General features: G+C 57.8%; 1 protein-coding gene across 1 annotated transcript in view; it reads right to left on the bottom strand.

Moving 5' to 3' along the window:
* The window catches only part of RGS12 (regulator of G-protein signaling 12), a 79,339-nt gene extending 58,849 nt beyond the window's left edge, over positions 1-20,490 (bottom strand). Inside the window, exons 1-2 of the mRNA XM_006893661.1 lie at positions 18,655-20,490; positions 14,204-14,320 (exon numbers count right to left, since the gene is read on the bottom strand). Coding sequence (XP_006893723.1) covers positions 14,204-14,320; positions 18,655-20,490 — 1,953 coding nt within the window. The remainder of the gene's footprint in view (positions 1-14,203; positions 14,321-18,654) is intronic.
* Positions 20,491-24,615: the final 4,125 nt, after the last annotated feature.

Raw genomic sequence — 24,615 nt, 5'->3', positions numbered from 1 at the left:
CAGGGGACCCGGCAGCTCCCACCCAGGGGACCCGGCAGCTCCCACGCAGGGGACCCGGCAGCTCCCACCCAGGGGACCCGGCAGCTCCCACCCAGGGGACCCGGCAGCTCCCACCCAGGGGACCTGGCAGCTCCCACCCAGGGGACCCGGCAGCTCCCATGCAGAGCGGGTCCTCTACCTCCATGTAAAGTGCGTGCTAGTGACTGGAGCGTGTGCTGCTGGCCAGGGCTTTCTCTTTGCTGTTTCTCCAAGTGTCCTGCACTCCTCTATTCAAAGGACCCTCAGCCACTGCGCCCCTCCCTGTCTCTGCAGGACAGAGTTAGATGATGACAAGGACACAGCTCCGCAGGGGCCAGCAGCACCCAGGCTGAGTGGACTCGGGACCCAACCTTTCTGTTTCCTCCCGAAAGTTCACACCTGAGCCTGACTGCGAACGTTCCCCTGGCCCTCTCTATCACCTGTGTGAGCTGGAGCTCAGTGGACACATCGCAGCGGAACATGCAGAGTAGAGAGAGTGCTGACTTGGCACCGTCAACCACATTAGGGAGACCTTCACCCTCCCAGCCTCACTACCATCACGTCCACTACCACACCTCCCGCTGGGAGAGGATGCCCTGAGGCTGGCCGAGTTGGGGGTCACCGTCACCGGCCAGCCCCGCCCCGCCTGGACGTCCTCTCGAGCAGGGGAGGGTCCTGGGGCCAGCTGCTCACAGTCACAGCTCTTGGGAGGCTGCCCACTGCCTGCCCAGAGGACGGTCCACGGTGGCTCTCAGGGTCCTCCCCAGATGAGCAGGCACAGGTCAGGGCACATACCTGCGGGTCCCAGGAGGTGTGTGGCTCGCCCCACGGCCCTTCTCCCGGATCCATCCTGCGCCCCAGATCCGCAGGTCCTGTCAGCACCCCACACACTGGTGCATGCAGAAGTTGACCACCACTCCAGCAGGAGCCCCGCTCCTCTCCCGGTAACTCATGGCAACGGGAGTGGCAGGAAGTGGTGCTGGCCAGGGACACGGCTCCTCCAATTGTCTCTCCCCGAGAGAGAAAAAGGCCCTTTCCAGAAAGCGCGCTGGGACCCTGTGAAAGTCCTTCCTCCCACAGCCCCAGCCTCCCTCCCAGCTCCGCGCCCAGCTCTCAGCTCCCAGCTTCCCCTCCTGGCTCCCCGCGGGCGGGCGCACAGCTGCAGCCCTCTGTGAGGAGGGGGAGCGAGCGCAGGGTGCCCCTAATTGCAGGGGTGCAGTTCTATTCTGAGCCTGGGTGCGGGGGCACGCCTCCCGGGGTGCCCCGAGGTCCCCGTTGGCTTCGGCTGCCTCCAGCTTCTGAGGATCAGAAAGCCGCAGACCCCAGTTCCAGGGCAAAGGGGAAGCACAGCTTCCATTCTAGAGACCGGCTTCTCGAAAGCATGTGTGGACTTTCTGGGAACCTGGGCTACACCGCTCACCCTAAAGGGCTTCTGTACACCACCCCCAAAAAAGTCCCACAGCACCTGGAAGCTGGGGGCAAAACTAGGGGCTGTGGGGCTCCCCTGGCACCTCTCCAACTTAGAGGATCTAGTCCATGGCTGAACACGGAACCCCTGTAAGTGGAGGCCAGGCTGTGCTAGCTCTCTCTGCTGTCCCAACCTGCATTCTCTGGACAGAATTGGGGTGCACAGCTCTCAGCTCCAGAGAGTTTACCAAGGTGCCCATCATCCCAGGGAGGGAGTCACACATCACCAGATGTTTCTCAGCAGAGCTACATAAAATAAAGGGGATCCCAGCACCCCAGAGACCAGGGCTGGACTGGACAAGGGCCATCTACAGGCTTGGGGCATGCACGGATGAGGACCCCAGTGTGCCTGGGGACGGGAGACCAGAGGAGGAGGCAGGGCAGCTCTGCAGCCGCCAGCACCCAGAGAGGTCTGGGGGGTTCGGTCAGATGTCCAGACTCAGGCAGAGTCACCCCACAAAAGCAGGGCCCACTGAGCAGGGAGGGCACCAGGATGTGGGGTCACTCACTCCCACTCGGGCGAGGCGCCTCTCCTCGGCCAGCCCTCGCATCAGTGGGGGGATTCAGGAGAAGCCACTAGCAGCAGGACCCCCCCCCACTGAGAACTGCCTGAGGTACTCTACTACGAGGCAGGGGTTCCCACTCCCTCACACCACAGTGTCCTGGAAGGTGACCCCCCCTGTCCAGCATCCTGTCCAGCATCTAGGTAGCCAGCTGTGCTCAGGGACAATTCCAGCCCAGAACTGCTGGGGACCAACAGCAGGCACACACAAGCCAGGCCACCCTCAAGGGCCCCATCCCTGGGGCCGTCTCGGGGATCACCGCCTGTAACCAGGACCAGGGAGTGGGGACGGCCCTCCCCACAGCAGCCTCAGTGCCAGGCTGCTTTACTTCAGTCATTTCAGCCAGAGGCTCATTCAGCCCCCCGCCCCCCGTGTTCGCACAGGCTCGGGGGTGCCATGGCTAAAGCGTGGGGCTGCAAACCAAAAGACAGAGGGTTTGAACCCAGCAGCTGCTCCGTGAGGGAAGGGAGGGGGCGTCCTCCTGAGCAGTCCCAGCCTCCGATATGCACGGGGTGGGGGCCCTCAGCGTAACGATCAACCTACTGGCCTGGGTTTCCCACACGTTCACTCCACCCCATTCCCTCCATTCCTGTGCTGAGCCCTGAGTGCAGGTGAGGGGCAGGGCACCAGGTGGGTACCAGGTAACGCCGGGCGAGGGGCATGAGGACAGCTCAGGACGTCAAGGCTGAGCCGTGGGTGGGGCTTCCTCTGCCATGAAGCCCAGTGACCACAAAGGGCCCCAGGAGGGTTAGGGTCTCACAGCCACTGCTCCCAGCCTCTGTCCAGCCAGGCCCCTCCCACTCCTCTCATCTGAGGCTCAGCGAAGCTGCAGGGCTCAACTGTCCACTTGAGGTTCAGACACAGACCTCAGACCACAAGCGACTGGAGGCCCGCTCAGGTGGACAAACACAGGAAGGCAGGAGAGCTGTCCAAGAGACAGGCCTGCAGCCTCCACAGGCACCTGGAGAGACACCGCACTGGGTGCAGGTGCTGAAGAGCAAGGATGTCAGTTTAAAGCCTAAGGTGTGCCTGGGCCATGGGGTTTTCTACTGTTTTGTACACTTGTGGAAGTTGGACCGTGACTAAGGAAGACTGAAGAAGGAATGACTCCTGTGAATTGCGGCGTTGGTGAAGAGTTATGAGTGTCACAAGAGCAGACAGAGCATGGAGGGAGTGCGATCAGTGCTACTCAGAGGTAAGGATGCTGAAACCTTTGGGCGTGTTGTCAGGAGGAATCAGTACTTGCAAAAAAGACATCACGCCGAGAAAGGTGGAGGGTCAGAAAACGAGCAAGCCCTTCAAAGAGATGGATCGACATGGCAAGTGTCCCAGAGGGCTCCAGCGGGTCAGAGCCGGGGAGGAGGGGCGGGACCCGGCAGGGTTCAGAGCTGCTGCTCACCAGCGCCACCGTGAGTCGTTCTGACTCAAGGACCCAGGTTTAAGCTCAGGGTTGTGTCTGATTTTTGCAGCGGGGCCCACCCCCCTCTCTCCATCTCTCGCTCTGCTCTCCTAGGCCTTTCTGGCAGGGATGCTGTGAGGACCAGGACGCGTGGCCTCGGCGCCCCCTGCTGTCCGCATCCAGCACTGCGGGCCTGGGACAGCACCTGAGCCCAGCTCTGCCCAGGAACAGGTGTGAGGTGGGGCGCACGTGGGGGTCAGGTAGGATGGGGTGTGGTGTGCGCATGCTCTGATTCAACGGGGAGACTGGGAAACTGGGGTGCGGAGCACCAGGCCTGCAAAGCAGGAAGCACTGAGAGGTCTGCACATTACCCAAGATAAGAGGGGACCTGTGGGTACTGGGGTGGACTGTTACGGAGGGCAGTTCTCAGGGTGGGGCATCCAGAGTTGGACGTGGGGCCCCCAGAATCCCCAGCTCCACTCTTACACTTGGCTTCAGAGCATAGCCATCCCCAGGAGGCTGACCCCCCACTACCCTGGAGGAAGGTCTCCACCTGCACCCCACTTCCTCCTACAGCTGCAGCCCTCCCTGCTAATAGGTGGCCTAGAGGACCAAGCCTGAGCCCCAGGACAGGGGGGTGCGAGGCTGCCTGTCCCATGGGACACTTATCAGTCAGCAGGCTGCCTGGAGACAGGGGCACATGCAGGTGCACAGACCCACAAACACGTGCTGTGACCTTCACCCAGCACCTGTGGCCACAAGCTATTGGACTTCCTCCTTATAGAGGGTAAGCTGCCGTGTCCAGGATGGTGCACTTGGAACGGTCACCTTTGAGACACCTTTGAGCAGGACAAAGAACAGCAGGGGCAGAGGAGGGGGCCAGGGGCCAAGTCCTTCGTGCAACACTGACACAGAGCTGACCCAAAGGCCACCTCCTGGACAGGACAGTTGGTCTCCCAACACTGCCCCGAGAGCCCGCATCCTGGACAGGACGGTCAGCCTCCCAACATTGTCCCTGAGAGCCCACGTCCTAGAGAAGCCAGCCAGCCTCTCTGTGGTCTCTCCTGGCCTCTCTCCCGCCCCGCTGGCCGGCCCTTTGGTTGGGGGGGCCATGGCGAGCTGAGGGTGCAGCAGGACCTTCAGCTGTTTTCTCTCTTTAAACAGCTGAAGCTCTTGGCACAGAGAAAAGGAAATAATAATGACTGGGTACTCTGCCCATTTAATGAGATGCCACGTCTCAGGAATAGCAATTCCCCAGGACTGAGGACGTGGGGACGCTGTCAGGGAGAGAGCGGAGAGGGGAGGGCTTCAGCTCACACATGCATGTGTGCAGACACATGCACAGACTCACACATGTATGCACACCATGCACACACAGGTGCACACGGTCACATAAGCATGGGCACTGGGCACACCCTCAGGCACACCTGCACACACGTGTGCACAGCTCACGCACACCATGCACACTTATGCAGGTACACATACACTCACACATGTATGGACACCACACTCACATGCAGACACACATGCTCACACATGCTTGTACCTCACGCACACCCGCACCGACACACATGCACACTCACACAGCACATTTGCATGTACACACACATATATGTACACTATGCACTCAAATTCATGCACATCATGCTGCACACACATCATGAATGCACACACATGTATGCACACGCCATGCACTCGCATGCTCCGTGCACACAGACATAAGAGCACCATGCACACAAACACGTGCTCAGAAACCTTCACTCACACGTGCACCCTCGTGCCTGTGTGCACACATACACGCCCTCATGAGCACACATGCAGTTACAGCTCCACTCACATGCACATTTGCACTCACATGCGCTCGTGCACATTCCATTACACCTTCACTCGCACATGCATTTGCACATACACGTGCACATTCCATTACACCTTCACGTGCACATGCATTTGCACATACACGTGCACATTCCATTACATCTTCACTCGCACACATGCATTTGCACTCACATGTGTGCACACATTCAGTTACACAATCACACACATTTGCACAAGCACACTCAGTCATGTGCATTCAGTTACACCTTCGCTCACACACGCATTTGTGCGCGCGCACACACACACACTCACACTCATGTGCACACATTCTATTCCACCTCCACGCACATGCATTTGCACACGCTCACATGCACACTCACTCGTGTGCACACGTGCTTGGTATGTACCACAGACCTAACCGTATGACCCTGTGAGCAACTGATCTGAAGCCTGTCCTGTCCTGTGCCGTCTTCACCATCTCTGACACACGCCAGTTGCCGCAGTCACTCGGTCAATCCACCTGGTTGAGGGTCTTCCTCTCTTTCTCTGACTCTCCCACTTTCCCAGCATCATGTCCCTCCCAATGAACAGTGCCCCCAGCAACAAGCCCAGAGTATGTGAGACAAAGACTTATCCTCCTCATCTCCAGGGAGCTCTCTGGTTGCATTTCCTCCAGAAGAGATTGGTTTGCTCTTTTGGTGATCATGGGACATTCAGACACCTCCACACAGGCACAAGCATAGGCACACTGACATGGGCACATTCTCAGACGCCTTCGCAGACAGACACACGCACGCTGTGAGCACAATGACGCCCGTTCTCTGAAACCTGGAGATGCAGGTGCATGGATCACAGGGTGAGACTGAATGCTGGTGCAGCCGGCTAAGAAGAAACTTCCCCAATGTCTCCACTTCTCACCTCCTACGTTGCACCCTCAGATAAGGGACATGTACACAGGGATCTCCCTGAACAAAAGCATGCAAACACTGCCAGGAAGCCTGGCGGGTGACCCAGAGCCAGCCAGAGCTGCTAGAAGCTGAGACTTTGGACCCCAGGACAGAAGTCACCCATGGGCTCCATGACCATACTGCCCAGCTGTGCTGGCCTCCCCTCATGGCCTCATCCTCCCGACCACATCCCTGGAATAAGGACAGGATGCACACAGTGACAGGGTCCCTGAGGGGCTCTCTTCCCCAGAGCCCGAAGTACCGAGACGGCCTCAGCCCACTTGGTGCAGCCGGCTGACCAGAGAGACGCTGACGAGCCAGCAGATGGGCATTGGGCCCTCCCTGCCCCACCCTCTGCCTTCCTCTACCGGCCCTTCTGGGAACATAGACTCACCTCAGACACCTGCACGTCAGCCGTGTCCCCCTCAGACCTCCATCTGGGCTCAAGAGCCCCTCGGACGGTACTTGCCCGAGGGGCTTCTTGTCCTTCCTGCTGCCTGTCCCCGTGCGCATCCTCCATCGCCCAGAGTCCAGTCTGTGTCCTTCACATGCCCGTGTGTGCATCCCCGGCTGGGGGGCCCTATCTCCTGGGCTCGTGTGCACTGCCCCCCCCCGGGAACACAGCCCGCTCCAGGCCTACGCGCTCCCAGCACCTCCACAGGGCTGGGGACGCAGCACCCGCCTGGCATTTCAGGCTGTGAAATGTAACACAGATTCAGAAAAGAGCACAGAACAGACACACACACGCACGCTGGACGGCTGACTGCAGGGGGGGCGCCCCCTCCCACTGCCACGGTCCCCACAGGGTGTGCAAAGCCTTCCTCTCGGGTGCACGCCAGAGCACACCCTGAAAACTATGGGGGGGTCCTGGCTGCCTCCAGCCCCACATACACTAAGTCATCCTGAGGAGGTTGCCTCCTTTACTGGGGTTCACCCTGATGGTGCCTCCTTTATCAGGGTTCATCCTGAGGAGGGTGCCTCCTTTACTGGGGTTTGTCCTGATAGTGCCTCTTTTACCGGGGTTCACTCTGACAATGAGCCTCACTTTCTAGGGTTCACCCTGACAAGGAGCCTCCTTTATGGGGTTCATCCTGATGAGATGTCTCCTTTACCAGGGCTCACTCTGATGAGGTGTTTTCTTTACTGGGGTTCCCTCCTTTTCAAGGTTCATCCTGATGACGGAGTCTCCTTTACCGGGGTTGGTTCTGACGAGGAGCATCCCTTTTCGGGGTTCCCGTTAGCTTGTAAGGCAGTGGTGATGCGTCCACTAAGGAGACCACCCCCAGTCTGTCCCGCCCGGGTGGAGTCGTCTGAAGGCCGCGGTGAGCTGTCCCACGTCTGTCCTAGGTGACTCTGCAAACCCAGCTGTGGTTGCCGGGTACCATGAAGCTGACCAGGACTTGTCAGAGCGGACCTGTGCCCGTGCTGTGCCATTCTCATGACCTCCACCCTGCTCGCCTGGCCGGTCGTCCCTGTGCCCACCCTGTTGGGGTCTTCCTTCCTCTCTCCCGTTGACCCTCCACCTTTCCAAGCATGACGGAGCGGGCTGTGCCAGCGGCTTACTCAGGACTCCCACCAGCAGGCTCAAAGGCACTCGGTCTTGGGTCTGTATTCATCGTCCAACCTCAGAGGCTGGAAGCAACTGAAAACAGCCCTTGCCAAACAATTTTTCAAGAGGATCACCGTGAGGGTTGCCCTCCCACCAGCGTCTGCAGCGTTCCGACCTCTTCACAGCCTCACCAACGCTTGATACTGTCTGCAGCTCTCCGTTTTGAGCATTCTGGAGCTTCCATTTGCATCTTCCTGGGCCTAATGTGCTGGGCCCTTTCAGACGCTTATCTGACACATGGACACATCTTTTGCAAAACGCCTGTTTAGCAAAATGTGTGTGGCCTCACCCCCACCCCTAGGGTTGTTATTCTTTACTCAGTGGGAGTTCCCTGGACACACAAGCCTTCTGTGAGGCATTTCCCCGTGCGCGCTAGCATGACATCTGATGCAGGTGAGTTCTGGTCACACTCTGTCTGTGAGGTCCTCCCCTGCCCGGCATGAAGTGACCGGCACCATCTGGTACTGGCCTTGGTGTTCTCCTCCTCCTCGTTAGACTGGAAACACACCTGGAATTCATTCTTCTTGTATGAGTACGTTCTAAAGATGAGGTCATTATGTGAAAATCCGTGTCACACCAAAAGGTGAGGGTGACCCATCGCATGACCGCGCAGCTGCAGGTGACACCATCACACCACTGCCCGGCCCGTGAGAAGTGGTCCAGCCGGACCGACCGCGGTCTCAGCCGTCACGGGGCTTTGTTATGACCAGGCGTGTGTTGTTAACACACAAAATTGTGGGACAGCTCTCTCACCACCATCATAAATGCAACAGGCTGGAGGAAGAGCGACATGGTACAGTCAGGGCATTTACACAGATGTGTACCTGGGCACATCTGTCCTGTTGTGCACACACAAATGTCTTGATTTCTGATCTGTTTCTGTCTCTCTTCTATTCCAAACTGGTCTGTTTGTCTATCTGCATCCCAATATTTGTTGTTGTTATGTGCTACTGAATCACTTGCGACTCATGGCGACCCTATGAACAATAGCTCCGAAACCTGCTCCATCCTGTGCCAATCTTACCGGCTCTGACACACCTCCATTGCCTGTCACGGAGTCAATCCATCTCATCGATGGTCTTCCTCTCTTGTGTTATCCCTCTCCAAGGACTGTTCCCTCATTGAAAAATGCCCAAAGTATGTCAGACAGAGCCTCAGAATCCTTGCCTCCAAAGAGCAGCCTCGTTTCTCCCTCTCTAGGACAAATCTGTTTGTTCTCTTAGCAGACCATAGTTTAATTCAACATTCTTCTCCAGCACAGCAGCTCAAAAGCATCAATTCTCTTTCTAGCATCCCTAGTCATTGTCCAGCTTTCTGACGCATAGCAAACCATTGTGAAGACTATGGCCTGGATAAGGTGCATCTTAGTCTCCAGACTGACATCGTTGCTCTTCAGTACTCTGGAGAGTTTTCTGACAGGAGACTTTCCCAATGCAATTCGTCTTCTGATTTGCTGACTGCTGGTACCAAGAGTGTTGACTGTGGAGCTAAGCAAACTAAAGTTGTTAATAATATCATAATGCTGCCATCGGCCCAGTGGTGAGAATCTTTTGTTTTCTTGTTATTGAGCTTCAATCCATGTTGAAGGCTGCAGTCCTTGACCTTCTGCAGCAAGCACTTCAGGTCCTCCTTAGTTTCAGCAAGAAGGGTTGTGTCATCTGCATAACGCAGGTTGCTGATGAGTCGTCCTCCAATCCTGATGCCACATTCCACCTCATAGAGTCCAGCCTCTCAGGTGATCTGTTCTGCATATAGATTGAAAAGTTATGGAGATAGGATAAATCCCTGGAATGCACCCTTCCCGATTTTGAACCATGCAGTGTTTACTTGCTCTGTTCAGACTACTGCCTCCTGGTTCAAGTGTAGGCTTTACATAAGCACAATCAAGTGTTCTGGGATTTCCATTCTAAGAGTGAGCCACAATTTGTTGTGGTCCACACCACAGTCAAATGTCTTTGCATAGTAAATGAAACACAGGTAGACATTCCTCTGGTACTACCTGCTTTCAGCCAAGATCCATCTAACATTAGCTATAATGTCCATCTAACATTAGCTATAATGTCCCTAGTACCACACACTCTTCTAAACCCAGCCTGTACATCTGGCAGTTCTCTGTTGACCTGCTGTTCCAGTTGTTTTGGGATAATTTTCAGCAGAATCTTGTTTGCATGTGACATTAGTGATATTGTTTGATAATTTCCACACTCTGTTGGGTCACTTTTCTTTGGAATGGGAACAAATATACATCTCTTTGAGTCAGTTGGGTGTTGGCCAAGTGGGTGTCCTCCAGATTTCTTTGTTTACACTGTCTTAAACTGTTTAAGTTATAATGTTGTTGTTGACCCATATTGAGCCTATGAACAAGAGTGTTGATTGTGAAGCCAAGCACACTGAAGCTATTAACAATCTCAATCTCTTCACCGTCTGTTGATGCTGCCAATCAGCCCAGGGTGAGACTCTCTGTTTCTTAATGTTGAGCTTCAATCCATATTCACGCTGCAGTAAATTTTTTAAATGTATCTTTTTATTTTTTCACGCAATCACTCATAGACATTTTGTTTTCTAACACTAATTACAATTCATAATGTTTTTTTTGTTTTGTTTTGTTTTGTTTTGCATAAAATAGCTTTTATTCTGAATTATAAATTCATAATGTTTTGAAAGGTAGTAAAGATAATGTGCCGACCTTATTCCTGAGGGAAGACTGCCTAGGCTAATCTTGTTGTTAGGTGAACTGACCGAAGCCCTGCCTGCTCCCGTGCCGTCCACACTGTCCCTGCTGCACTCAAGCCCACTGTTGCCATCACTGTGCCCATCTAATCTCAGTCTGTGACATTTCCAAGAACATTTTAATCATATTAAGTCCCCCAAACTCCTGTAGTTATTTTTTATTAAAATTGCATTGAATTACAGGTCATTTTCCAACTACAGACACAACTTATTTTTGTATGTTTTCCTTCTATCCAGCAACCTTGCTAAATTCTTTCACTATACACTCTTCTGGTTGTCTGTCCTTACGATCATCTCATCTGAGAACAGTAGTATCTTTATTTCTTTGCTGCAATTCTCTCAACTGTTAGTGGGTTTTGTGTTCCTTTTCTCATTACATGAACCAAGACTTCCAGTAAAATTCAACCAGACATTATAACATCAGACCTCTTTCTCTTCTTCCTGATAGTGAAGCAATGTTGAAGGCTGACCTCCATGCTATACGTTTTGTTTGTTTATACCTTTCTCCTACTAAGGGCCAATTCAACATCAAGCCCACTGCCATGGGGTCCATTTGACCACACCGACCGGCAGGACAGAGCAGAGCTGACCCTCATCTTTCTTCTCAGGTTCCAGACGCTGATCTTTGGTTCAGCGGCTCAACACTTAGTCCTCTGTGCCACCAGGGCTCCTTTCAGATGGAAGACACTCCCTTTATTTACTATTTTGCTGAAGGTTTTGTAAGATGAGTGAGAGTGGTGTGGGGGCGGCCACTGTGACCACCACCAATTCCACAAGGGAGGGCAGGCCCATCGACTACATCCACAGCACAAAGCCAACCCCAGGGGTCAGCCACGGTCCCCATGTGCCCACAACTGCTTCCCCTAACACCGAGCCAGGCCTGTCAGTGCTCTACTACAAGGTCCGAAATCCACTGCGAAGGGCACATCGATCTCACAGAACCAGACTCATGATTGCGGGGACGTCAGCAGCTTAGAACTCAGTCAGGAAAACTTCTGAAGCTTGCTCGCAGGCCCTTCAGACTTCAGCAGGTCATCTGAGGCTAGTGTACAGGCTCCCTTAGTCCTGCTGATCACAGCATCTCTCCCCAGTCCTCCAGCCAGCTCGGGCGAGGCCCCGGCTGTGGCTGCATGTTCTGGCCCACGTCAGGTCTGGTTCTGGGGCGGTGAGGCTCCGGCTCTGACTGTGTGTTCTGGCCCACGTCAGGTCTGGTTCTGGGGTGGCGAGGCCCCGGCTGTGGCTGCATGTTCTGGCCCACGTCAGGTCTGGTTCTGGGGCGGTGAGGCTCCGGCTCTGGCTGTGTCCTCTGGCCCTCAAGGGCTGGTTCTGCATAGTCTGCTTCTTCCTTTTTCACAGTTGCTGCTGTTAGGTGCCATCAAGCCAAGGACAGCCTAGTTACCTGTGAACAAAGCACTCCACCTGCATCAATTTCACTACCTCGGATATGCTCTAGCCCGTTCTGAAAGCCACTGTGTCAATGAGATTCCCAATTTCTGCTGCCGAACCTGTTTAATGTGTCCTGGCAGGACGGAGGAACTGGCCGGCCCTTCATGGACAGACTAACACAGCATCATCGTGGGTTCCTGTCCAGCTGTACCATGACGGCAGCCTCCCCCCACAACACAGGCCTGCGGTCTGTGACGGTAACGAACCTTACCAAACGTCTCTGCCATTTCTTCTGAAAGGATACGCTTTTTCATCTTTATTCTGTTAACATGGAAGATTACACTGATGCCTTTTCAAACGTTAAGAGAAGGCTGTGGCCTCCTTTTCCTGAGAGGCTGCACCCAGCTCCCTCCTGCCTGTGTGGACGCTGCCCCGCTCGGTGTGTGCTGGTGAACTCACCACCCTCCTCCTTGTCGATGGCTTTGCCAGATTTTAGATCCTAGGTCTGTTGGTCCCATCAACAGCCACGGGAAGTGAGCCTTTCAGATCCTCTTTTTGGAAGAGATGGTGTTTCTGCCCTAAATATTTGGCAGACATCATTTATTATTGATTAGATGTTTTGATGGTTATTAAACTATTCAGATTTTCTATCTCACCACTTTGCAGGCTCCTCTACGAAGTTATAGTTTTCAAGGAATTGACACCTTGCCAAGCTTTGAAAATGCATTAACATAAAGCTGTTAATATTTTCCTGTCATGTTTTCAACATCTGCAGCAATCTAGAGGGGTTCTTATCCTGGGTCGGGGGTGGTAAGCATCAAAACAAGAGATGTGGGCAGACAACTCCACCAGTTTCCCCCAGAAGGGGCTGGGCACCCAGCATGGCCACAGCAGTACCCAGAGAGTCAGGAAGGCCACCCCCAGGTCTCTGACCTCTGGTCAAGGTCTGTCCTGGACGAGCTGCAGCCAGAGTGGCCGCTGGAGGTGAGGATGGCAAGGCCACGTTGTCAGGAGGCGGTCCCCGGAGAAGAGCGCGTGCTCGGGACAGTGGAGGAAGGCCTCAAGCAGACGGACGGACACAGTGACCGCAGCCACGGGCTTGAGGGCGGCGGCGAGGGCAAGGATGGACAGGAGCGGGCAGGGCTTCCCTCTGCGACACACAGGACGTCGTGTGTCAGGACCAATTTGATGGCACATAACGAGGACGATGTCACTGCGTCGTTCTGACACTGCTGAGGGAGATGCGGACTAAAGCTTCCACCAGCAGACACTGAGCCACACAGCACCGAGGGCCAGGACGGGGCGGCCAACACCCTCACACTTTCCAGAACATTCTCTTCCTCACCCGCATGGACCACAGGGCAGATATCCACTGAAGCGATCTCATGACAGACCAGCCTGAGCAAACAGCTGTAAGACCACAGGGGGCAGGAGCCAGGCTGGACCGTGCTGGCCACCAAGGGGGGACAAGGGCCCTCAGACAGCGGCTGGACAGGAAGCAGGGACACTCACGCACAAAGCGTGACCACAGAGCTCTCTCCCGGGGTCTCCGGCTCAGGAGTTTCTCTGTGGATGAGGGGGGATGAAGCACTTCCCTCAAAGCATCCAGCACTGAGAGTAGTGCCTAGTGCAGAGCCATGGACCCCAAAGCTGCCATCGTGGCCACACACGCAGCTACAAACCACGACGGGCAGTGACCTGGTGTGAGCGAGCATCGCCGCTTCTCAGTGTACGTACCACCTGTGACCGCGGGCAGGGTCAGTGGGCACCCCGAGACCATTCAATCCGTTCAGGAATGTCCCCTGGCCCCACCTCCAGGGAGACAGCAGACGCCACTGGGTGAGCCCCACTGTGGACGTAAAGGTGCCGTCCCAGGGCCCTGGTGCCGGCCGAGAGGCCTGGGGGTTGACACACTTGGCCGCTCACTCACAGGTCAGCACTTTGAACCCAGTGGCTGCTCTGGGTACACAAGTTGAGTCCAACTGCTGGAGCTCACAGCCTGGGAGTCCCCCGGGGCAGGTCCACAGCCACTGACCCACTGACCCACAGGCCCCCAGGAGCCCCCTCCCCGGCAGGTCCACAGCCACTGATTCACAGGCCCCAGGGAGCAACCCCCCACCCCCGACACAGGTCCACAGCCACTGACCTACAGGGCCTCTGGGAGCCCACGTCTCTTTGGAGGCAGCGGGCTGGGTTTGGGGCTTCAGGTCCACCTGTTATGTACAAAGGTCCCATTTTAAGCCTTGGACACTAACAAGCAGTACCTTACCTCAAGGTCGTCCAGCGAGCGAGTAATACTGAACCGCTTGGACCTCCCGAAGGACCTCCGGACCGACGTCCGCTGAGCAGTCTGGGCGAGGCCAGTGCTGCAGGCGAGTTTGGAGGCCTAAACAGAGAGAGAAAGGCATCAGGTGACCAGGAAGCCACACTCGGTGCTGCCCAGTGGGTCACTCAGCAGATGACAAGAGTCCAACGAAAGGATGGGAGGAGACTAGAGTCCACATCACCCTGGTCTTCGGGCATCTGCTGTGTCATGTCTTGACTGGGTCACCAGACAAGGTGATGCCATGCGATCCAGCCAGGCGCCCAGTCGAGCTCGGACACGTTCCCTGTGCCCCTGGCTGGGGTGGGAGGTGTGTCCCAGCCAGGGCCTCCAGGACGCGCTCTGACGTGTCCCAGCCGTGCTCCGGGACAAGCTCTGAAGTGTCCAAGGCATCTCCCCGGCTGGGGTGACACATGCACCCCAGCGAGGCCTGAGGTCATGTGTCCCGGACGTGCCCCCAGACAAGCTCTACTGGCCTCGGTCTCCATGACTACAAACCACAAGTGGCACCGTCCTGCCTTGAAGGTCATGTCCAAGTGTCATCCAAGGCGCATCTATCCACCTCAGTGGGTCTTGAGCCAAGAGAAGTGTAAAATCAAAGGAGGGGTCTCCACTCAACCACTGAGCCCATGGACCGCAATGGCCACAGTCCGGAGGCCAGAAACACGACAGGGTGTCCCCAGCCTGAGACCAGGATGACACAGTGCCCGGCTGCTTGGCCATCTCCCCCTCCATGGCCCAAGACCAAGACAACACAGTGCTCATGAGACCAGGACGACACGGTGCCTGGCCGCACCGCTGACCACTCTGAACGAGGTCACACTGAAGATAAACGAGAACAGACCTCAGAAGCAGAGTGGCCAGGCTGACTCGCCGGCGGGGTCAGCGGCTCTTACCTGTCCTTTGTGCCCACAGCTACAGACAAAGGACCTCCAGGGACAAACTGGGTCCTTCGGACAAACCACACAGGACCGTCAGGGCACCGCTGACCGGGGCAGCAAGCCGGAGGGGAGAAGATGGGGGTTTGATGGACGTGAGACCTCCCAGGAGGGGATGGGGAGAGTGCCGACACGGCATAACCTGCGGCACTGTACAAACCCTTCACGAGTCGCTGAACGGGACGCCCATTGGATCTGCAAGTCTCACTGAACTCGCAGTGAAGAGCTAAATGCAGGCTGTCCCCAGAGCCCAGGGGAACTCTGTGTACACGCATGGACAGAGGGCACTGAGGGTGTGGGGCTCCATGGACCGGGCCTGACACCACCCCGTGTCCTCACGAGGTCCCTCAGAACCCCCATTACCTGCCACCTAACACACCAACCGCACAGGCAGCAGCCGGGTCGTCACCCCACAGACACCAAGGCCTGAGGGCAGGTCTCATCCCGGTCCCCTTGCTGTGCTGACCACTCTCCAGTGAGTCCATCCCATCCTCATACTGCCCACTGCCTACAGACCACATGGTCTGCTTCCAGCGGTCCGTCTGGTCCCTGCACTGACCACTGACAGTCCACTCTGGTGAGTCTGTCCATCCTACGCCGTCACTACCCACCTTCAGCGAGTCTGTGCCAAGAGGCCCGGGAACCGCCCTCAGCAGCGTGCGGGACACAGAGTGACCGGGGAGTTCACACGGATGACTTTCCAGGTAGTAGTCCACTGCTTAACCCCGTGCCACCAGGGCCCCAAAGGCAGCAGAAAGTGACCGCGTGGACAGGACCCCAAAGGGGAGTGCTCTGTGTGGCGGGGGCCGGGCGCGGACTTGCCGGGCAGAGTCAGAGGGTCACACTGCGCGCCCCCCAGCAGCTCTCTGATGACCCACAGCCTCCAAAGCCCACAGGACAGTCCGGGGAGAGCCAGTGTCTGATTCCCTCACAGGAGAAGGTGCACTGTCCACCCAGCACCCATGTCACCCAGGCGACGTGGCAGCAGGGCTGCTGTGTGCCGTCGAGTCAGAACCGACCCACCGCTGACCCTCCGGTGGGTTTTCAGAGGCTGTAAATCTCATGGGAGGAGGTGGCCCGTCCTTGGAGCAGCTGGTGGGTTCCAACCACATGCCTTTGGGTTGGCAACGCAGCTTCTCATGACTAGACCACAGTAGACCACGGTCAAGTCGACTCTGGTGCACAGGGACCCGTGTCCAGCGGCGCCACACCCCGCCCAGCCCAGCGCCCTCCTGCAAGTTCTGTGCCCACATCCACGGTGCCACAGCATTGAGGGTCTTCCGCTCTTCATCAAACATGACGTCCTCCTGACAACATGACAGCATCTGTCTCCTGTCTCTCAGGAGCACGGTGTCTGCACTTCCTCCCTCACATGCTCGTCCCTCCTCCTGGAGTCTGGGAGACACGAGATTTTCCGCCCATCTGGCAATCCACAGGCTCCAGGTCTTGTCTGGCCTTGACTCACCACCAGCTCTCTGATGGACGGAAGCAGGCAGAGATTCCGGGATGCGGACGAGGCACATCCCTGTCTGTACACTGGATCCCACACGCCCGGGCACTTGGAGAAGTCCTCGGCGGCAGATTTCCCAGCATGGCACATCATTTGCCTCCCTGACTGCTGCTGTCATGGCACTGTCCACGAGTCCCAGGAAGAAGAAATCTGGACTTTATAGTGGTATCACTGTCAGTCCAGCAGTGAAGAGAGATAAGTAACAGTACAGCCTGCCCAGCTGTGGGGTCCCACACACGCAGATGGGGAGCCTGGGATGCTCCTCCTTCACCTGAGAAGAGGAATACCACAGAGAACCATGCCCCCTCTTGGCAGACACCCCACAGAAGTGCGTTCATAGACACCTGAAGACACAGCACACAATAGCACCCATGGGATGTTTAAAATAGACACAATGCAGTATTATTCCAAGTTTAAATGGAGGCGTTCCAACTACGGACTCATTCCATCATGAACAAGCCTCTGTAAGGTGCAGGAGACTCAGGTGTGAGGCCACAGAAGCGGCAAGGTCACTGGAGCCTGAGACAGTCTATCAACTTTAATCACATAGACCTGGGCGAGCCGATTCTGCAGCGCATCCAGACTAAAATATAGGAGGAAAAAAGGCCTGGCGCTTGACTTCTGAAAGAACTCTATGGTCAATGAGAGTCCCAAGGCCAATTAGAAACAGAACCCTATGGCCAGTGAGAGCCCCATGGCCAATGAGAACCAGGAATAAGAACCCTATGGCCAATGAGAAGCAGCCAATGAGAACTAGCCAAGGAGAGGCCCTATTTGGAAGCAGGAGTGGAATCCACTTCCTAAACAACACGTCTCTGGAAACTCTATGAACTTTGAGAAACGATGATAAGTACAGAACAGGGTTCAGGGCTTTTGTTCATAGGGTCGCTAGGAGTCATGCTCGACTCCACAGCAATCGGCAACAACAACATAGCCAATGACAACCAGGAATGAGAACCCCATGGCCAATGACAGCCAATATTGAGATCCCCATGGCCAATGACAACCAGCCAATGAAAACCCCATGGCCAGTGACAACCAAGATTGAGATCCCCATGGCCAATGAGAAGGAGCTCTGGTGGTTTAGTGGTAAAAAGCTGTGCTGCAATCTCAGAGGCACATGGTTCAAATCCAATAGTCGCTCCGTGGAGAAGGCTGGGCAATCTTCCCTGCTCTTTAAACCCACTGGAGTCAGTCCCATGAGTCATTTCTGACTCAGGAGCAACAGTTCTTCCAGTGGGGACCCTGCAGACGACAGCGGCCCAGCCATGGCCCTGGCCGGCACAGGACCTGTCCAGCGCCCTGCTGTAAACACTTCACCACCACTTTAAAAGAAAAGCTGACACGTGACTCATCCCGGAGGATGAGTGTGGCAATGCCCCGTGCCCCGGGAGGATGGGGGCTGTCACACTGTCTCTCACGGGGCATCTAGCGCACACTGTCCCCTGTGGACAGACTGCCCTACACTCCGGCCAGCATGAGATGCCTGGTATCCCAGAGACGCCGACGCTGGAGATGTGCCATCTGGAGGTGTGCAGCCGAGTGACCAGAGCGGGGCTGGGCACAAAGCCAGCATGTGCAGGTGGAACAGGGCACCAAGAGACCCACCCACACAGGCTGAGGCCTGGGTGTAAGATGCGTATCACCAGACGCAGAGCAGCCTGGATGTGTGGGGGACACAAGGGGCAGAAGTCGGTGTCACGGGGTGCAGCCCATGGCATGAGAGGTGCCTGGGCCCCAAGGAGGCTGGCTCCCTACATCCTGCTCCCCGCCCTGCTCAGCTGTCCTGATTGGGACAGGCACAGAGAAACGGGTCGCTAGGGAGGCTGTGGCGATGCACACGCTGGGGACCAGGCAGTGGCGGCTGTGGCCTGGCTGCCCACGGGCCTCTTTAACTGACCGACACTGGGCGTCAGGGCCCTCCGTGTGCGGGCACTCGCGGGCCTTACCTTCTTGTCCTCTTTGGTCTTCCGCATGCTGCGATGAGGCCCAAAGATGTGCGGTACGCCGAAGGCCTTCCTGGACCACTCGCCCTTCTGGGTGGACAGCGGTGGCCGCGAGAAGCTGCCCTCCAGCCGGTAGCGGTCCGCGGGGATCTTGGTCATGGGTGGGGGCAGGGTGCTGCAGTTGACGCTGGACCAGCCGTCGGTGGAGTCTGTGTAGGAGTCCTGGTCACTGGCGTGTCCGCCCTGCCACTCACGTACCACGTGGACCGGGAGCCAGCGCTGCTGGAGGCCGCCCGCCCCCGGGGCGCCCCGCTTGGCCGGGGGCACAGAGCTGCGCAGAGCAGTCGGCGGGAGCTCCCCATGGGGGCCCGGGTGCTTGCTTGCCTCCCGGAATCTGTCCGTGTGTGGGGGGCCCTCGAAAGAGATGCACCCTTCCTGGTCGAAGCCAAAGGCACTGTTCCAGGGGGGCGCCCAGGGCTGGGGGGCCCTGCCGCCCGCACCTTCCCAGCCGGCGCTGCCCCCGGGGGCCTGCTTGCCGGACCCACCGCCCAGGTCCACCACCAGCACACGCGCGCCCTTGTCCTCAGGCGTGAAGTTGCCGATGCCGCTGTCGCTATTGCTGCTGGTGCTGGCGTTCTGCTGGGCGTCGACGTCGGCGTCGGGCAGGGCGCGGGCCCGCACGCCGTCCATCAGCTCGCCCATGTCCCGGTACAGGACCGACACGAACTGCAGCACGGGCAGCGAGGAGGCGGGGAACTCCAGGCAGCCATTGGTGTCCGGGTCTGCCGTGCACTCGAAGCCGAAGCGCCGGGCAATGCCCTGGTGGATCTTGTGGCTAAAGAGCTCCGGATCCACCATGAAGACGTGGCAGGAGGTGCGCAGGGCCCCGGCCTCATCCTGCACCAGGCCTGCGTCCTCGCTGGGCTGCATGGTGACCAGCCCGAAGAAGCGGCGGTCATCGGGGCACAGGGCGCTGAAGGCCAGCTTCTCGGCGGGGTAGGCGGCCAGCACACCGGCCTTGTCACTGCACAGCTGCACGCAGTCGTGCATGACCTTCATGGTGACCAGCGAGTGGATCTTCTGCTCGGCCCGCAGGCGCCGCATGCAGCCCCGGATGGCCTGCAGGCTGTCGTGTTCCAGGTTGCAGCCGGCCGCGGGCAGTTCGATGGAGCCCAGGTAGCCCACCACCATGGCCACGTTAAGGATGCTGGCGTCCAGGGCCCCGTCATCGGGGGGCTCCGGTCCCGGGCTGAAGACCGAGTCGTCGCTCAGCACCTTGGCCATCTCCTCCTTGGACAGCCCAGGGGGATCAGGGTGTCCGGGGTCCAGGTGCACAGCGGCCGGCTCCGACAGCGGCCTGCCCTTGGTCCTTGTGGGCTCCGGGGGGCTGGCACACAGCCCCGGGCTCTCAAAGATCATGTGGAAGATGCCCCCGGACTGCACCTCTGCCACCACCCGCTCAGCCCGGTTGATGCCCAGAGCCTTGGAGTCCAGCTTGGGCCGAGGCCAGCCCTTCCCGTCGGGGACGCCGGCCTCGTCTCCGCTGGAGCCCGACTCCACATGGCCCGCGCCCTCACCGACCACCATGTGCAGGACCCCGGCGCATTTCCCGATCAGCGTCACCACGTCCTCATGCGAGGCCTTCTTCACGTTGATCTCGTTGATGGCCAGGATCTGGTCCCCGGCTCGCAGGCCGACAAAGTCCGCGGGGCTGCCCCTGAGGACACCGCTGAGCACGCACGGCGCCTGGCCCGACAGTGTGAAGCCGTAGCCGGCGCGGCCGCGGGCCACCTCCACGCTCCGGGTGCGCCGCCGGCCCGGCTCCCCTGCTCGGTGCATCGTGCTGCGTGTCCGGAGCTGGGGACATGGTCAGACCCACCGGGGGGCCCATCGGGCCGGGGACGCGAGGCGGGACATGTCCTCCTGGAAGGCGGCCCTGAGGGAAGAGAAACAGTCGTTATTAGATGTCCTGCCGGTGCTGTCCTAGACACCATTTCTAAGCCTACAGGACTGTCCACCACTGACCCGCCACCAGAAGTGACCCAGGGTCACGTCCACACTCAGTGACCTCCACAGTGACCTCCTGCGGACTCCCGCGCCGGAGGCTGTGGGAGGACACTACTAATTTCTCCCCCAAGGGGCAGCTAAGGGGTCGGAACAGCTGACCCTTCAGTTAGCAACCCAAGGTGCATCTCACCGCACCACCAGGGCACGTGTCCACACATACGGACCTCGTGTCCCGAGGGCTGTCAGGGAGGACAGGGTGTCCAGGACTCCTTGGAGGCCAATGTGACAAACTTTGTCTCACGTCCTGCGGACACACTGCCAGGAGAGGTCATTCCTCACAGAGGGACATCACGCTTAGGAAGGTGGGGTCAGCCAGGGAGAGCGAAGCCCTCAGCAAGAGGACACAGCGACCGCAGCAGTGGGCTCAAGTGTGTCAGAGGTGGTGGGGCTGGCAAAGGACAGGGCAGGGCTCAGGCCTGCTGTCCACAGGTTCACTGGGAGTCATCCTCCACTCCCCGGTGCCTAACCACAGCGAGACCCCACGGGCGGCCAAGGAACAGACCAGTCGGTCCTAGAGGAGGTGTGGCCAGAGGGCTCCCCGAAGCCGAGGGGGGCTTCACTTCACGGAATTCGGACATGCTGTCAGGACATGTCCCTGGAGGACATCGTGCTTGGGACAGTAGAGGGTCAGGGAAGGAGGGGAGACCCTCCACAATGTGGCTGACAGTGACTGGGGGCGGGTCCAGCAGAAACCATGAGGCCAGTATGGGACTGGACGGGGCTTCGCCCTGCTGTGTGTGGGGTCATCAGCCCTGGAGGGCCGTGGATAACTCACCCCCATCCAAGAGCCACGCCAGCCGAGGGGCCCACGGATAACAGGGTGTAACACCCCCATCTTAAAACAAAGTCAACCAAGGGGCCCATGAATGACAGGGTGTAACACCCCCATCTTAAAACCGTCAACCGAGGGGCCCACGGATGACAACACTGACCCTCTATGTCTTAGTCTGGGGTTATGCTGGGCTCTGGGGTTTCCACTGGGGCTGGTCAGTGAGCACTTCAGCAGGTGCACTCCGGGACTCTGAGCTCCCTGAGGGAGGGTGCCAGTGGTGAGTTCAGTTATCAAGTAGTGGGGGGACCCCAAGACCCCAGGATCAGCATGCAAACAGCCTTCCAGTGAGGTGGTCAGGCCTGGGCGAGGCTCCACTCCAGGCCCTTGGTGACCACTTCCAGAGGACAGCACCAGGCAGACCCTGGACCCCACACGCTCCTCAGGGTGACCATCTGTAACAACTTCACTAGAGCTGTTGGAAGACACCCTTGGGCCCTGGGATGAGTTTTCAGTCGTCAAAGTGATTTATGCAGAGGTTTTTAAAGTGCAAGAGAAACCTAGACCATCAGCAAGTCCAGAAGGGCTCTGCTGGTGACGGAAGCACTGACATTTCCAACGTGTGTAAAGGACGCTTTATTTTTTGATATGTAGGGATGAAAAAAGCCAGCCTGCTTCTAAATTACATTATGTCATGTTCAAGTGGTGCCACGTTAGTAATGAGGCAACATCACGGCTGAGCATTTAACTGTCCAATAGCTTAGAGATACAGCTGGCCAGCTCGGCCAAGCAGCACTCTGGGGTCCTCTCCGTGAGTTTTGCTAAGGGAAGTGGGGTGCACGAGGGTCCCCGGGCCTGTCTGTGAGTGCTGGTGCCGTGTGATGGTGTGAAGGCTCCAGGGCGGGGCAAGGGCCCAGGCCAATGTCCCCGTAAGTGGAAGAAGAACGGTGATGACAGCAGAGGCTGGGGCCAGGAGGGGCCACCAGCCGAGGGAAGTGGGCGTCAGTGCTGTTGAGACAGCGGTGGTTCACGGAGCTCGAACTCACAACAGATGGAAACTCGGCGCCGTCCGGCACCAGCCTCACCGTCTCCACCACCCTCAAGCCCACTGTGGCGTCTCGTGACTGTCCACCTCGCTGAGGGTCTCCCCACCTTTCCAAGCATGGTGCCTTTCAGGGACTGGCCCCTCCGGATAGCAAGTCCTACATATGTGAGACAAAGTCCACCGTGACCTCTAAGGTGTCTTGGCTGTACTTTATCTGGACGACAGAAAAGGAGATGGATTCAGCCCTGGAACCTCCAGAAGGAAGCAGCCCTCTGACCCCTTGCTGACCACAGGGCCCGCACTCTGACCACTGGCGCTGTAAGAACGAGTCGTAAGCTGCCGAGGACTACTGGCCATCCCGTGGCCGTCCAGGACACACACATTTCTCCTGAAAGACATGCCGCCAGAGGCAAGGAGGCAGAGACTGCCTCACGTCCTGTGAGCATGTCAGGAGGGGCCAGTCCTGGGAGGACACCAAGCTGGGAAAGCCAGACGGTCAGCCTGGCAGAGCAGCCCCGCAGGAACCTGTACCGGCCTGGTGGCTGCACCAGCGGGCACACAGTGAGGTGACGAGGCAAGGTCTCGTGCTGACGGCCACGGCGTCACATGTCAGGGAGGACTCGCTGCCCTGTGGCTGTCACAGAGGCCACAGGGGGTGGACACAGTGAAGCCGAGGAGGCTGGTACTCCCAGCACTGCTCATTTCTCCCAACCTCACGAAACTGCCCCGCTGCGGCCACCACTTGTCTCTCCCTGTGTCACTGTCCCTCTCTGACAGGTCCCCACCTCACACAGGTCTGGCCCTTGCAGGAGGAATCACCTCCAGGAGGGGAGAGCACGGTGGCTCCCACAGGAGAGGGCCAGTAGAAAGTGCTCAGCACGGGGTCCCCCAACTACAGAAGAGATGCCACCACCCCTGTCTGTGACTGTCAGCCATCACTGCACCCCTCTGGTGCAGGACAGTGACCCCACACCATCCGCCTGTTAGCATGGCAGCCGGCACCCCTGCAGCGCCAGGGTCAGCTCCCTACCACACCAGGGGGAACCCCAGCCCCATGTCTAGTCACCACAACAGACCCAGACCCAGACCCTGCGGCCCTGTGCTCCCAAGTCCCCTCCACCTCTCCCACCTTCCACCCCTCACCCTGTCCCCACAGGTCACAGGAAACCCCCAGGTCCACCGTCTCCACCACATCCTCTGACCCAAGTTCCAAAGTGGCCCTCAAGGAAGGCTAGCGGATAAGGTGGCACATCGCTGCTCTCCACTCTCAATCAATATGCTCCCACCTTCATCCTTGACCTTGGCAGTAAGTGTCCTGCCATGTCCCTGTCCCAGACTCCACGGTCCACACCGCATCCTCTCCTCCACCTGCCACCCCCAGAGCCCGCTCCACCGTCCTAACTCCAGGTGACCATGGTTGACCCCTACAGTGACCACCTCTCAGAGCCCGCTTCACCATCCTAAATCCAGGTGACCACACCTGACCCCTATGGTGACCATCCCTCAGAGCCCGCTCCACTGTCCTCGCTCCAGGTGACCACACCTGAACCCTACAGTGACCACCCCCAGAGCCCACTCCACCGTCCTAACTCCAGGTGACCACAGCTGACCCCTACAGTGACCACCCCTCAGAGCCCGCTTCACCATCCTAAATCCAGGTGACCACACCTGACCCCTACGGTGACCACCCCTCAGCCCGCTCCACCGTCCTCACTACAGTGACCACAGCTGAACCCTACAGTGACCACCCCCAGAGCCCACTCCACCGTCCTAACTCTGGGTGACCACAGCTGACCCTACAGTGACCACACCTCCCAGCCTGCTCCACTGTCCTTGCTCCAGGTGACCACACCTGACCCCTACAGTGACCAGCCCTCAGAGCCTGCTCCACTGTCCTTGCTCCAGGTGACCACACCTGACCCCTACAGTGACCACTGCTGAGCACCTACATCCCTCCACCTATTCCCTGAACATCACCATGCGCCTACGTTATGTCCTTCAACCCACCTCTACAGTGACATCATTGAGCACCAGGTGTATACACTCCACCTCTACAGTGACATCATTGAGCACCTACTGTATA

Source organism: Elephantulus edwardii, unplaced genomic scaffold, assembly GCF_000299155.1.
Source record: "Elephantulus edwardii isolate Elephantulus edwardi_28Jun2011 unplaced genomic scaffold, EleEdw1.0 scaffold00129, whole genome shotgun sequence".
Classification (NCBI taxonomy): Eukaryota; Metazoa; Chordata; class Mammalia; order Macroscelidea; family Macroscelididae; genus Elephantulus; species Elephantulus edwardii.
This window is presented reverse-complemented; position numbering and strand designations above follow the sequence as displayed.